Here is a 13,818-nt window from a genome sequence, read left to right as displayed (position 1 = left end):
AGAAATGGCAGAGCCGCATATGCAGCCTGTTGAAACGTCAATCAACAGGCCTCTCAAAGACAAATCAGGTCCTTCCCAACTTCATGCTAATTATATAAAGGAAACAAATGCGGTAATTCAAGACAAAATCTCTAACTGCAGATCCTGTCATGTACTGTTTTGAAATTCTAGTTTTTTGTATAGAAGGCTTAAGTAATTTTTTGTCTAACATTGACTGACCATATCTTCCAACAAACCATATCAACAACTTGAGCTTGGTGAGAATTCAAGCTTACATTTAAAAATGTCTCTATGTACAGATTTCTCGTAGATGGCTCAATACGTAATAAGGTCAATTATTAGAACACAAGATCACACACACACACACACACACGCATGCACGCACGTACACACACACACACACACACACGCATGCACGCACGTACACACACACACACACACATATATATATATATGTATGTATATGCACATGTGTGTGTGTGTGTGTGTGTAATATGTGTATATAGATGTGCATGCATGTGTGTGTCTCTCTCTTTCCCTCACTCAATATACACGCACACAGAACAAGTTAAAAATAAGGATATGACAGAAACCTTTAGTGAGATCAATTCCCTCAGACCTTTCTCAACTAAAAGCATGCTCTCAATGTTCCCCTCTCCAGAAAGTTCATTAAAGTCCTGTGTAACTTTTTCTCTCTCCTCTATATCTGTATTCACTGTTCAGCAAGCAGAAAAAAGAAAATCAGTTGAACTGAGACAAGGGGAAAAATTCAAACATTAATGTTTAATTTCTAATTAATTTAAATTTTCCACCAAAAAAGGCAAATAGAACAAGCAAACAAAGATTAATAAAAAAAAAGACATTCATTGAGCTGGGATCTTACCTGATGAGTTTTCCTCTTTTGCTCTCTGCCCAGCAGCCAATACAACTTCAATAGGAAGAGGAGCAAAGGATGACCAATACTCATATTTTGCTTTGGCTATGTCTGCATGAATACCTGGAAAAATAAAAGCAATGTCCACTAAACATCAAGAAACGTAAATATATTTACCTGCCCTAGAATGTACAAAATGCGCAAAGACATAATTTAACGACAATTTAGTTTACTCCTGATTATAAACTTCCAAAGATAAAGTAAATCAATCATTACAGACCAGAGAAAGATTAAGAAAGAAAGAATTTCCTAAGCAGATACAACACAACTTAAGATATGTTCATAAATTAAAATATTCTAGATAGGGGATCTAATAATCCTGGATTTTCCAGACTTGGACGTAAAAAAGTACCTCAGCTGAACACGAAACAAAAACATCTAACAAAAATTCAAATACAAGAGTACACTCACAACATTCTTACAATTTCAAAGAGTAACCAAATATGATAATTCCAGATATATAATTTTGTAGTAATGCGGATAATTAATATCAAATTAAGTATGGGTTTCCTTGTCCAGAATAACAGACTGGTAGCTTTTATGCTGCTGTGCTGAGCAGCACAAAAGTAAGTAAACTAAATGTTAAGCTGCCGAATGACCCCAAAGAAAACACTCCGCCCACCCCCCCCCCCCCCCCCCCCCCCCCAAACACACAACACACCAAAAAAGAAAAGTGTTTGTTCCCTTTATAAGTGGAGAGGCAAACAAATAAATAATAACATAATAGAAGACAGATAGGAGCAGGAAGGTTTCTGTAAGACCTCTAGAAAATCAAAGCTCTAATATCATGTTAAGCTAATCAGAAGTGAGCCACCAACGCACACCAAGCAACACTTCAAACATGGAAAGGAAAAATTTATCTACGTTCGCTTATTTGTGTTCTTCCTTTCTTTTTGGACACGCTTAACTTGTATGTTTCCATGCAATAAATAATGTAAAGGCGAGTTATTTTTTTATTCAATACATGAACAAATCAATAGAATCTATGTTGGGAAAATAAGTTCTTAAAGAGGTTAAGAACATTAGATTTGCTCTAGCCTATGTTGTGGTGTGCAGTTTTGCTTTTTTATTAGTACTTTGGCTTGAGAGATGCTCAAACTTTTCTCGACTCTCTTTCATCTATTGATCTCCTCATTGGACAAGATTGTTTTCTTCACTTCGATGTGGGTTTTCTTTTAAGGATGTTTTGACAATGTAGTTTTTTTTTTTGGTAATATTCAGTGCAATTGGTTATATCTATTGGTACTTTGTCTTGAGAGATATGCTCAAATTTTTTGATTTCATCTATTGATCTCCTCATCAGACAGGATTTTTTCTTTGCTTCAATCTGGGCCTTCTTTAGGGATGTTTTGACAGTGTAGTGTTTTTTTTTTTTTAAACTAATATTCAGTGGGATTGGTTGTAGTTATTAGCCTGATTTTTATTTTTTATATTTTCGATTTATCTTATTATGATTGCTAAAGGATTTCTCATCTTCCATGTATATTCTTTTACCTCAATAAATTTCTTTTTCTACATAAAGAAGTACACTGAACATGTGATAACCATACCCTTAGGCCACGTAAATTTAAACTACTTTAATAAATTAGCATGACTTTGCTTTGTTTTCAATTAAACAAGTTCATACTAGTCATGTTATTCATTAATTGAGTTGTGTTAATTGATATTGGAAATTCCATTTGACTTATTAGTAGTAGGAGGGGTTTAGATGAAAGGTAATTATGAGGGATATGTTAAAACATAAACAACATAAGAGTTGGGCAAAGAAGAAATTGAAAAAAAAAAAAAGACAGGGCATGCTAAAACCAGGTGTGACAGCTGGAAGCACTACAAACCAGCAGCCGCCACCTGGCAGCCCTGAAGACTAGCAGATGACACCTAGCAAACAGATGGCAGCGGGGTAGGACCTTGCTGCCACCAGCTGCTGCAGTCCTGCCATGTTTCCAGCCTAGAAGGAGACACTTGGCAAGTAGCTGCTGTCTTGATCTTTCCAACCCTGCAGAGCAGCCTCAACACAGAAAAGAATACCACAAAGTTTTGCTGGCACCATAGTGTGATATTGTGGAATTTGAGCAAGTTGGGATTGTGTCTGCATTGGTTGAAAGGCCCTAAACCTCTGGAGGGTATTTCCATGTTAAGTGGTGGTTGGCCAAGCTGGAATTTGGCACTTGTTTAAGATAGAATGTGCACTTAGTTGAGACAGCCCTGCTATGTTGAGAAAAATGCGTAAATGCATGTTGTTTGGATGTTTTGTGATGGTAACTTTAGATGAAGAGATTGCATAGAATAAAGAGTGTGTTCATGCATATTGCTTAGAATAAAGTGTGTTCTGTCAATTTTGGCTTGAATGAATCAATTGTATATTCAATTTTGTATTCTTTACATACTCGGGTCCCTATTTAACATGTACACAGAGAATAAAATATGGAAAAACAGAAGAGGACACAACTTGCTGTTGAGATGTGTAATTTAGCTTTGGTGGGGGGTCTCAATTTATAGCCTCTGTCTTGTGGCAAGATCTCATGGTAGGTGGTGGTGGCACACCCACCATGGTAGGTGGCCGTCATTCACACTGCTGGCTGTCATTCACCAACTGTGACCGTCGTTCACACTGTAGGGATTTCTAAATTATTTACATCCTAAACAAATTCTGCCAACATACAGCACATGTAGTTGTCAATTACAGTACATGCAGCTGTCAATTCTGCTAACATCCCCCCTCAAATTGATGCTAGGCAATCGAGAAGCATCAATTTGGCAAGAAGAAACTGATGGAGAGGACAAGAAAGAGCCTTGGTGAAAACATCAGCGGTTTGGTGTTCAGTGGAAATGTGTGGAAGAGTAATCTCCTGACGAGCAAAGGCTTCACGAATGGAATGACAATCCATCTCAATATGTTTGGCACGTTCATGAAAAACGGGATTGGTAGCAATCTGAATAGCACTTGTATTATCAGCATGAAGAGTAGGAGTAAGCTATGGAACACAAAGTTCTCCTAACAACCCTCGAAGCCATAAGATTTCAGAACAGGCAGATGACATAGCCCGATATTCAGACCTGGTGGATGACCTCAAGACACAAGCCTGCTTCTTACTCTTCCAAGAAATGAGGGCAATGCCAAGGAACTTACACCAACCTGTAACAGAACGACGAGTATCCGCACATCCAGCCCAGTCGGCATCGCTAAAACCCATCAACTGTAAAGAATTCCCTAAAGGGAAGAACAAGCTGCGACCAAATGTTCCTTTGAGATATCAAAGAAGACGACGGACAGCAGCCAAATGTGATTGGCACGGAACCTGCATAAACTGACTGACCTGCTGAACAGCAAACAAGATATCAGGTTGAGTAATGATCAAATAATTTAAACTACCCACCTGCTGCTGATACATCGAAGGATCAGATAAGGGATCACCATCCTCCTGATGCATCTTTAAATTGACCTCCATAGGTGTAAGAGCCAAATTACAGTCTTGAAGGCCGGCTTATGAAAGAAGTTCTTGGGTATACTTATGCTGATGTAAGAGTGTACCATTCGGACAATGTTGAACCTCAAGTCCAAGAAAATACTGCAGTGGACCAAGATCTTTCATATGAAACAAAGATTTGAGGTGCTATAAGAGCTGCACAATTACCTGAGGATCAGATCCTGTAATCACAATATCATCGACATACACAAGAAGTATAATGATCCCAAGGGCAGTCTTGCAAAAGAAAAGAGAGGAGTCACACTGACTCTAAGTAAAAGTGAAATCCAGTAGAGTAGTATGAAACTTCTCAAACCATGCCTGCGGTGCCTACTTCACACCATACAGAGCCCACTTTAAGCGACAAACCTCATTAGAAGAGGAAGGAAACAAGCCAGGAGGAGGAGACATAAATATTTCTTCCTTTAGATCACCATGTAAAAATGCATTCTTCACATCCATCGGGCGAAGTGACCATCCTTTTGAAACAACAATGGCCATAATAGTGCGGACAATAGTCATTTTGGCCACAGGAGTGAATGTTTCCTCATAATCAAGCCCATACTCCTACCTATTCCCAAGTTCCACCAGACGAGCTTTATGTCTTTCAATAGAACCATTAGCACGTAACTTGATAGTGTAGACCCATTTGCACCCAATAGGCTTAACTTCAGTAGGACAAGGGACAATGTCCCAAGTGTGATTGTCCTGAAGAGCCTGAAGTTCGTCTTGCATAGCTAGCCGCCAACACTCATGAGCAGAAGCCTGAGAATAAGACTTAGGCACAAAGGTAGTATTAAGAGTGGCTGAAGATCTGAAGAAGAAAAACCATACCAATCTAGAGGTCGGGAAACCCTAGTAGACGGGTGGGGCGCATGCAAGACAGGGTCAGGTGGCGGTTCAATAGAAGGAAGAGGCAGTGGGCGACGTCGCTAATACACAAAAACTGGCTTAAAACGAGAAGTAATACTAGACACATCATCAAAAGGAGGAAGCGAAATAGAGGAAGAAACATGATTAGTACGAGACGGAAAGATATTTTTGATTTTCAAAAAAAAAATCACATTGCAAGAAATACAAAGCTTGTTAGCATTTCCATGACATCACACAAACCCTTTATGAGAATTACTATAGCCAAGGAAAGCACATTGAACAGATTGAGCAGCAAGCTTGTGACGTTTAATGGGAGGTAAGTGAACAAAACAAACGCAACCAAAAACATGCAGAGAATTATAATCAGGAGAAACACCAAACAGATGAGAATATGAAGAATCAAGATCTAAGGTAGGAGAAGGCAGACGATTAATCAAATATACAGCCGTAGATAAGGCTTCTACCCAAAATTTAGAAGGAACAGAAGATTCAATCATCAATGTACGAACAACATCTAAAAGGTGATGATTCTTACGCTCGGCAACACCATTCTGTTGAAGGGTGGAAGGACACAAACACTGAGAGAGAATACCCTTCTGTTGGAGAAAAGATAGAAAAGGATGAGACATGTATTCGCCCCCAGAATCTGAGCATAAGATCTTAATACAGATAGAAAATTGGGTTTCTACATAGGCAACAAAAGTTTGGAAGGTTGAGAACACATCAGCTTTAGAACAAAGAAAATAGACCCATGTGAAACGACTATAATCATCAATAAATGTAAAAAAATATCTTTATTGAGCTGAGAAATAACAAGACTCATACCCCAAACATCAGAATGAATAATTTCAAAACACGTTGAAGCACGACTACCTTGTAAAGGAAAAGGTAAAGATTTGTTTTTACCAAGTTTACAAGAAGCACAATCAAAAGATATCGAAGAAGATGCACTTTTATTATTCAAATAACTATGTTTCATAAGATGTGTCAAAATTACAAAGTTTGGATGACCCAATTTCTTATGCCAAAATTGGCTATTATTATTAGCAATAGCAAAGCAACCAAGAGAAATTGAATGACGAATGGTAAATGACTGAAGAGGAAAAAGACGTCCCACTTTAGGCCCCTTTGCTATCTCCTATTCTGACGCTTGATCCTGTACACAACAACCAGAACGATCAAAATGAACAAAACAATTTTCTTCTACTAATTGTCCAACCGAAATGAGATTGGCAGATAAATCAAGAGACACGAAAACATTAGTAAAGGAAGACCCCAGATTTCCAACAGTTGTAATAGGAAGAGTACTACCATCGGCGATCTGAATATGCTACTTACCATCATACATACGAACATCATATAAAGTTGCTTGACTGCTAGTCATGTGATTGGAAGCCGCAGAGTCAATTAACGAAGGAGAATTAAGAAGATTTTTCTTACCTTGGAGACCAAAAGTAGAGAGGGCTGAAATGATCATCTCTTGAACTTGCTCGAGAGTAATGTTGGAAGATGGACCCGGAATAGCAGGTTGTGCGGAAGATGTAGGCACAAAATTGGACTTAACAATAGTATGAAAAGCAGGAGCGAATCAATTCTGAGGACCTACACGACAATCCTTAATGATATGACCCTCCTTCTTGCAGTAATTGCAGAATTTCTTGCTGCAATGTGCCCAATTTCCTTGCAATTATAACAATGTGGTGGAGATCTGGATCGTCCTTTGCCTTGAGCGGCATAGGCCACGTTAATTGTCTCAGAACCACCAACATCTTGAGAAAGGCCAAGCTGTGAGGCAAGACGCTATTCTTCACGCAAGATTTCACCCAAGCAAACCTCTAAAGATGGGATAGGTGTGCGATTGATTAACCCAGCTCGTGCACTTTCAAACTCGGGTTGGAGCTTCATCAAGAATTGATCCCGCTGGCTCTCGGAGTGAACCGCTTGTAGTGCTGCCAAAGCTTCTTTGGGAACCTAAGAATGCACCAACCTAGAATAATCATTACATAAATTAATAAAACCTGAATAAAATTGCTCAATGGAGAGATTCCCCTAGTGATAGTTTCTGATGTCTAACTCCAATTGAAACTTTTGAGCACTATTATTTTGATAATAAATTTGCCGAAGGTAATCCCACATCATCTTAGCAGTAATGAACGCACAAAGATTGTTGACCATATGAGGTTCAACAGAGCTGAGTCGCCAAGAAGCAACTTTGGCATCCCTACTTTCCCATCAACTAAGTTCCTTGGAATCAGTTGGAGCCTTAGAAGACCCATCCAAATGACCTCATAACTCCTTCCCTTTCACAAACATTTAGAATTGGAATTCCCAACTAGCATAGTTCTTGCCATTAAGGCGAATAATAGAATTTTCTCCTGACATAATTACCACCAAAAAAAAATTGGGCAGAAGAGAGAAATCTCAACAGTTACTGGAATAAGAATTTCAACAGCCCAACAACACCAAAAAAATATTTGCCGATATCCACACACCCAAACAGAATTGCTACAAACTTATAGCCATAGGAAACGGGCTTGCAATAAAGATATAATCAGAAAGGATAAACCTAATTCACCGGAATTGCCCCTCCAAAATCTGTCGACAGCTACCAAGAATTCGTCACAATCAGAAACAGAACCTCCGAACCAGAAAACCACTGCACTAGGACTTCACAAAAAAAATTCCCGACACCTTCAGTAGAACTGCCGAACAAAAGTTTAGAACCCACTGGAAATTACCGATCTCCTAGAGAAATCGCTACTACCCAGAACTCTCTACAGCTACCAAAAAAATTACCGAGAAACCAAGAAACCAAGAATTTAGCTTCAGCCTGAGAGATAACTATGAAAATAATTTGGGGCTCTGATACCATGTCAATCTTGGTCTGAATGAACCAATTGTATATTCAATTTTGTATTCTTTACATACTCGGGTCCCTATTTAACATGTACACAGAGAATAAAATATGAAAAAATAGAAGAGGACACAACTTGCAGTTGAGATGTGTAATTTAGCTTCGGTGGGGGGGTCTCAATTTATAGCCTCTAGCTTGTGGCAAGATCTCATGGTAGGTGGCCGTCATTCACCAACCGTGGCTGTCGTTCACACTGCTGGCCGTCATTCACCAACTGTGGCCGTCGTTCACACTGTAGGGATTTCTACATTATTTACATCCTAAACAAATTCTGCCAACATACAGCACATGTAGCTGTCAATTCCGCTAACATGTTCATGCACCTTATGATTATGCATGCATATAAGAAATCATATCTTAAAGTGTTGATATTCTTATTTAAATAAGAATATATAAAGAATGTCTACTGAACTCGTGGCTTCTCACCTTATTCCTTAATAATTTCAGGTTCAAACTAAAGGGGAGCCCCAACTATTAAATTCTCTAGGAAATTTCCATTTTTGACATGTATTATAGGTTGACAGGAAGACGATAGGGATACTAAGCATGTATTCAGTTGGCGGTTCTGTATGTAGACTAGGAAGTGTGAAAAATGTTTTATGTGAAATACAGCCCATTGCAAAGAGTTTGTCACTAAAAGTAGGTTGCTTTATGAAATATATGCATGTATCTTGTGTTTTCAACTAATTTTTATTCTTAATTGGTTTCTAACTTGTTTTCAAATGACGGTTTAGCAAAATAAATTCTTGGCTAGGCCTAGTGCCTCCATCGAATTTTAGATGGAGTTACGACCAATCACGTGCCAAAAATTGAGACATGACAAAACAGGACCATAATAATATCTAATAGAAGTTTTGATACCTATCAATTAGATGCTTCGCAATTGTGTGCACTATCCCTAGGGCTGAGGCTTCATAGTGCCTGTGTTTTGAGCTCCTAATCTTTGACCATGTAATGTGTTTATGTTCTCACCAGAAATTTATAACATGGAGGAAAATGAAAACTCTAGGTGGGATCTATCACTTTTAAGTAAATAGAGTGTGTTTCATGTCACATATTATGGTGTGACTTAAGGAATCCTTGAACAAGTAAAATGATTATTAAATTTATAGTCATACTCATATAGCTGGATATATGCATAAATGATCTAGGTGTTTGACAGTATTTCCACACCCTAATAGATCATTCAAGGGCATTAGTTGATAGATAAATCCCAATATGAACTATACCAAAATTTCTTCTTTTAAATTTAGTCTAATCTAGATTCCCATGAGATGTCACTCTTGGACAATGGATATCACAAATTGATTAAGAAAATGAGAAGGTATTCTAGTTCAAGCTAATTAGAAAAAGTTCTAACTCAGACAATAATGGAGAATAATGTCATTATCCCTGCTGCAAGAATCAAAATGAACTTAGTGGGTCGTATACAAAAGAGACAAAGTGCAATTAAGAAGAAAGAGGGGTTTAATGCATAAAATGCATAAATGAGAGATGAAAATGTAATTATTGAGAACATGCATAAAACCCTTATTAGGTTAGGGCTGGGGTAGTCCAACTTAGGGAACACTTTCACACAATCACACACACACACGTGTATGCACACATGCGCGTGTGCATGTGTGTCTACACAGGTGTAAATATGCATGTGTGTGTGAAGGGAGCAAAGAGGAGACAGGCCGCAGTAATCCTCTAGCAGCAATAAGATCGTGGTTTTTAAGTCACTAGGATGGCTAAGCATAGGCCAGACCAGGTTTGAGCGAGTCTAGAGCATGCATTAATAAGAAATACCTTGGTGCCAAGGGCTGCCTCGTCTAAGACTTGGAATTTTTCATAGCTACCTGTCCTGCACTCCTGCTCCTCCTTAGGCAGAAAGTCATTTTCTAGAAGTGGAGAAGAATTGAAATAGTATTTCTTATTATTGTAAAAATAGGTACAATCTAAATGTCTTATAGACTACAAGGATAATCTAAAAGGAAAGAATAATAAAGGAAAGAATAGAAAAAAAGGAAGGAATGGCAATTGCTAACAAATCTCCTAGAATATCTCCTAAGATTATTTACATAATTACAAAAATTTCTCCTATAATCAAGGAGAGTTGACTGGATAAATTTTGAAACTTTCCAACACTCCCCCTTAAGCTGGTTTGAAGATGTCTTCCTTAGCCAGCTTGCTGATCAAATTTTCAAATTGCTTCTTTGGTAGTCCTTTTGTAAGTAAATCTGCTAGTTGTTCAGTAGTAGAGATATAGGGTAAACAAATCAATCCACTGTCCAGCTTCTCCTTTATAAAATGCTTGTTGACCTCAACATGTTTTGTTTTATCATGAAGCATTGGATTGTGAGCAATGGCTATGGCAGATTTGTTATCGCAATACAATCTCATAGGTAGCGGATTAGTGACTTTCAATTCTTCCAATAATTTTTTAATCCACAACACTTCACAAACTCCATGAGCAACTGCTCTAAATTCTGCCTCTGTAGTACTCCTAGCTACCACATTTTGTTTTTCGCTTTGCCATGTAACCGAATTTCCACCAACAAAGGCACAATAACCAGACGTTGATCTTTGATCGGTTATACTCCCAGCCCAATCTACATCAGTGTATACCTCAACTTGTAAATTTCTATGGTCTTCAAAGTGGTCAGGCCCTGGTGAGTGCATGAATTGGCTTACCATACTGTCAGCAAAGTCTATGTCAGGACGTGTATGTGATAGATAAAGTAGCCTTCCAAGCTCTAACCAATCTTTTGTACTGGTCTCTATTGGTTACTTTCTCAGGCTTGGCAGGTTGTAGTTTAAGATTAGGCTCTATAGGTGTCTCAGCTGCTTTACACCCTAGTAAACCTGTTTCTCCAAGCAAGTCAAGCACATATTTTCTTTGTGAAACAAAAATACCTTTTTTTGACCTTGCAAATTCCATACCGAGAAAATACTTCAAGTCACCCAAGTCCTTAATCTCAAATTCATTAGCAAGCATCTGTTTTAATTTCTCAAGTTCCTTGCCGTCATTACTTGTCAAAATAATATCATCAACATAGACAATTAGAATAGCAACCTTCCCTTCACTTGAGTGCTTATAGAACATGGTGTGATCAACTTGACCTTGGCTATAACCATGACCCTTTACAGCCTTCCCAAAGCGTTCAAACCAAGCTCTCAGAGATTTCTTGAGCCCATACAATGAATTTTTTTTCAATTTACACACCTTATCTTTGCCAAGATTACCTTCAAAACCTAGTGGTAATTCCATAGACACTTCATCCTTTATATCTCCATTTAAAAAGGCATTCTTTACATCCAACTGGTGTAAGGGCCAGTTAGAATGTACAACTAAGAAGAGTAACACTCAGATTGAGTTTATCTTGGCCACTAGAGCAAAAGTTTCTTGATAGTCAATTCTGTATGTTTGTGTAAACCCTTTTGCAACGAGTCTTGCCTTATATCTCTCTATATTTCCTCCAACCTTGCATTTAACTATAAATACCCACTTGCAACCTACATTTTTCTTTTCCTTCAGCAAATCAACAATTTCTCAAGTATTGTTGTTCTGTAGTGCATTCATCTCTTCAAGAACTGCTAACTTCCAGTCTGGATGATCCATAGCTTCCTGAATGGTCCTTGGAATATGCTTTTTGGCATTATGAGAGAAATTTGGGTTTGACCTCCTTTGGTGGAAGATTTTTTAGAAATATTATTCATAGGCTTTGGTAGAAGGAAGGATAGAGCAAATTTATGGAAGTGTGGTTTTTTCGTGGTATTATGCGATTATGGATGGAACATAATACTCTGATATTTTCTAGAAAAAAACTAAATCAGTTGCTGGTTTGGGAAAAAATAAGTACTTGGCCTCACTGTGGTGTGTCGGTTATGGAGTTTATAAAGAGGCAAGCTTCCAGGAGTTTAAAAGAGATTGGAGGAACACGTTGACTTGATAATCTCTCTTTTCTTAGGTATTTTATTTGTAAGGATCCCAAAGAAAAAAAATTAATATATATATATATATATATATATATATATATATACATACATATATATAAATTGGGAAGGAGACTTGTGGAGGACACGTCACCTTGCATGCTTTGACAAAAAAAAATGATAAGGAGACATGTCCCTTGGTTGAGGGATGGGTGACACATTTCCCCTCATTAATGTGCCCTATTCCCTTGCCAATGTGCCTTATCCCCTCACTTATATGTCTTATCTCCTCATTAATGTGCCCTATTCCCTTACCAATGTGCCTTATCCCCTCACTAATGTGTTTTATCCCCTCATTAATGTGCCCTATTCCCTTACCAATGTGCCTAATCCCCTTACTAATGTGTCTTATCCCCTCACTAATGTGCCCTATCCCCTTACCAATATGCCCTATCCCCTTACCAATGTGTCTTATCCCTCACTAATGCGCCATATTCCCTTACCAATGTGCCTTATGCCCTCATTAATGTGCCTTATCCCCTTATTTATGTGCCTTAGCACATTTTTATATAAAGGGGAGAGGAGTGCCATATGTAGAAAATTGCAAGAGGGAGAGAAGGAGAAAGAGAGAAAATAAGAGTCTAAAATTTTGAGGATTAAAATTTTGGGTCCCGAGAAATTGTAGCGTAACGGGTTAAATCAAGGTATGTTTCTAAATCGAATTTTGATGGTATACTTTGATTTTTATTATGGTATAAGCATTATCTTAGTTGTTCAATTTCTGAATTTTGGAGCTATCCTAGTATGGTCTTTAGAACTTTCAAGATTTATATTTTGAACCTTGCCAGAATATTTAATGTCTAAAAGATGAGGATTTCTATGGAGCCGAGAGTATGCCCAAAAATTTTGAAATTTAGTGGGCTGCTAGTTAATATATCAATAGTTTTGAGGATTAAATTTTGAAATATTCTGAAGTCATTTGAAAAGGTTTTTGATTTTTTGAAACTATAGTTAGTATGCTGTCAGTATGCTATTAGAGCTACAACCAGACTTAGGTTCCGAATTTATTTTATAACTTCTACTTCGAATCTGACCACGCAATTTGGTAGGCTCATATATAACGTATATAGGAACATATGGATTTAATATGGTGATTTTTGAAGATTGAGAAGATGGCTTTTTGATTTTTCAAAGTAAGTGCTGAATTCTGGGATGCACAGTTCAGTTAGTAGAATTGAAAGTCAATTTAAAAAAAAAAATCAAGTTTAGTGACCAAACAATGTTGTATGGAAACAAAATTTGTCTCTAAATTCTAAGCATAAAAAAAAAAATCATTTCGAGATAAGCCTCATATTTTTCTAAATAGCGGCTTATTAAATACAATCGAATTTAGAATTAGACCTTTGAGCGGGTTCAAAGCGAAATTATAATTCATTTTCAAAGTCATGGCTTTGTGGTTATCATGTGATAGGTTAAGGATTTACTAGAAAGTTTTCAATTCCCAAGGAGATCAAGGTAAGTGGGTTTGATTATGTCAGCTTTTTATAAAATATACTCAAGTTTATTTTTAAAGAAAATATTTTAATTCTCTCAGGTAATTTACAAAATTATGTTGTTCTATTGAAAATAAATATTTTTAGCACAAAAACCGTGTGGTGTGAGCTTATTTTTATTAAAGTGCATTACATGTTTTATGAAATAATGAGCAATGA

At 37.4% G+C, this 13,818-nt stretch overlaps 1 protein-coding gene across 2 annotated transcripts in view; it reads right to left on the bottom strand.

The window, feature by feature from the left end:
- Nucleotides 1-13,818, bottom strand: part of LOC131153034 (coiled-coil domain-containing protein SCD2-like) — a 75,112-nt gene that overhangs the window by 21,051 nt on the left and 40,243 nt on the right. For both annotated transcript variants that reach the window (XM_058105052.1, XM_058105053.1), the window contains exons 12-13: nucleotides 884-997; nucleotides 594-715 (exon numbers count right to left, since the gene is read on the bottom strand). In XM_058105052.1, coding sequence (XP_057961035.1) covers nucleotides 594-715; nucleotides 884-997 — 236 coding nt within the window. The remainder of the gene's footprint in view (nucleotides 1-593; nucleotides 716-883; nucleotides 998-13,818) is intronic.

The sequence above is a fragment of the Malania oleifera genome, chromosome 4 (assembly GCF_029873635.1).
Source record: "Malania oleifera isolate guangnan ecotype guangnan chromosome 4, ASM2987363v1, whole genome shotgun sequence".
NCBI lineage: Eukaryota > Viridiplantae > Streptophyta > Magnoliopsida > Santalales > Ximeniaceae > Malania > Malania oleifera.
The sequence above is the reverse complement of the archived record's forward strand: the minus strand, read 5'-3'. Positions and strand labels throughout refer to the sequence as shown.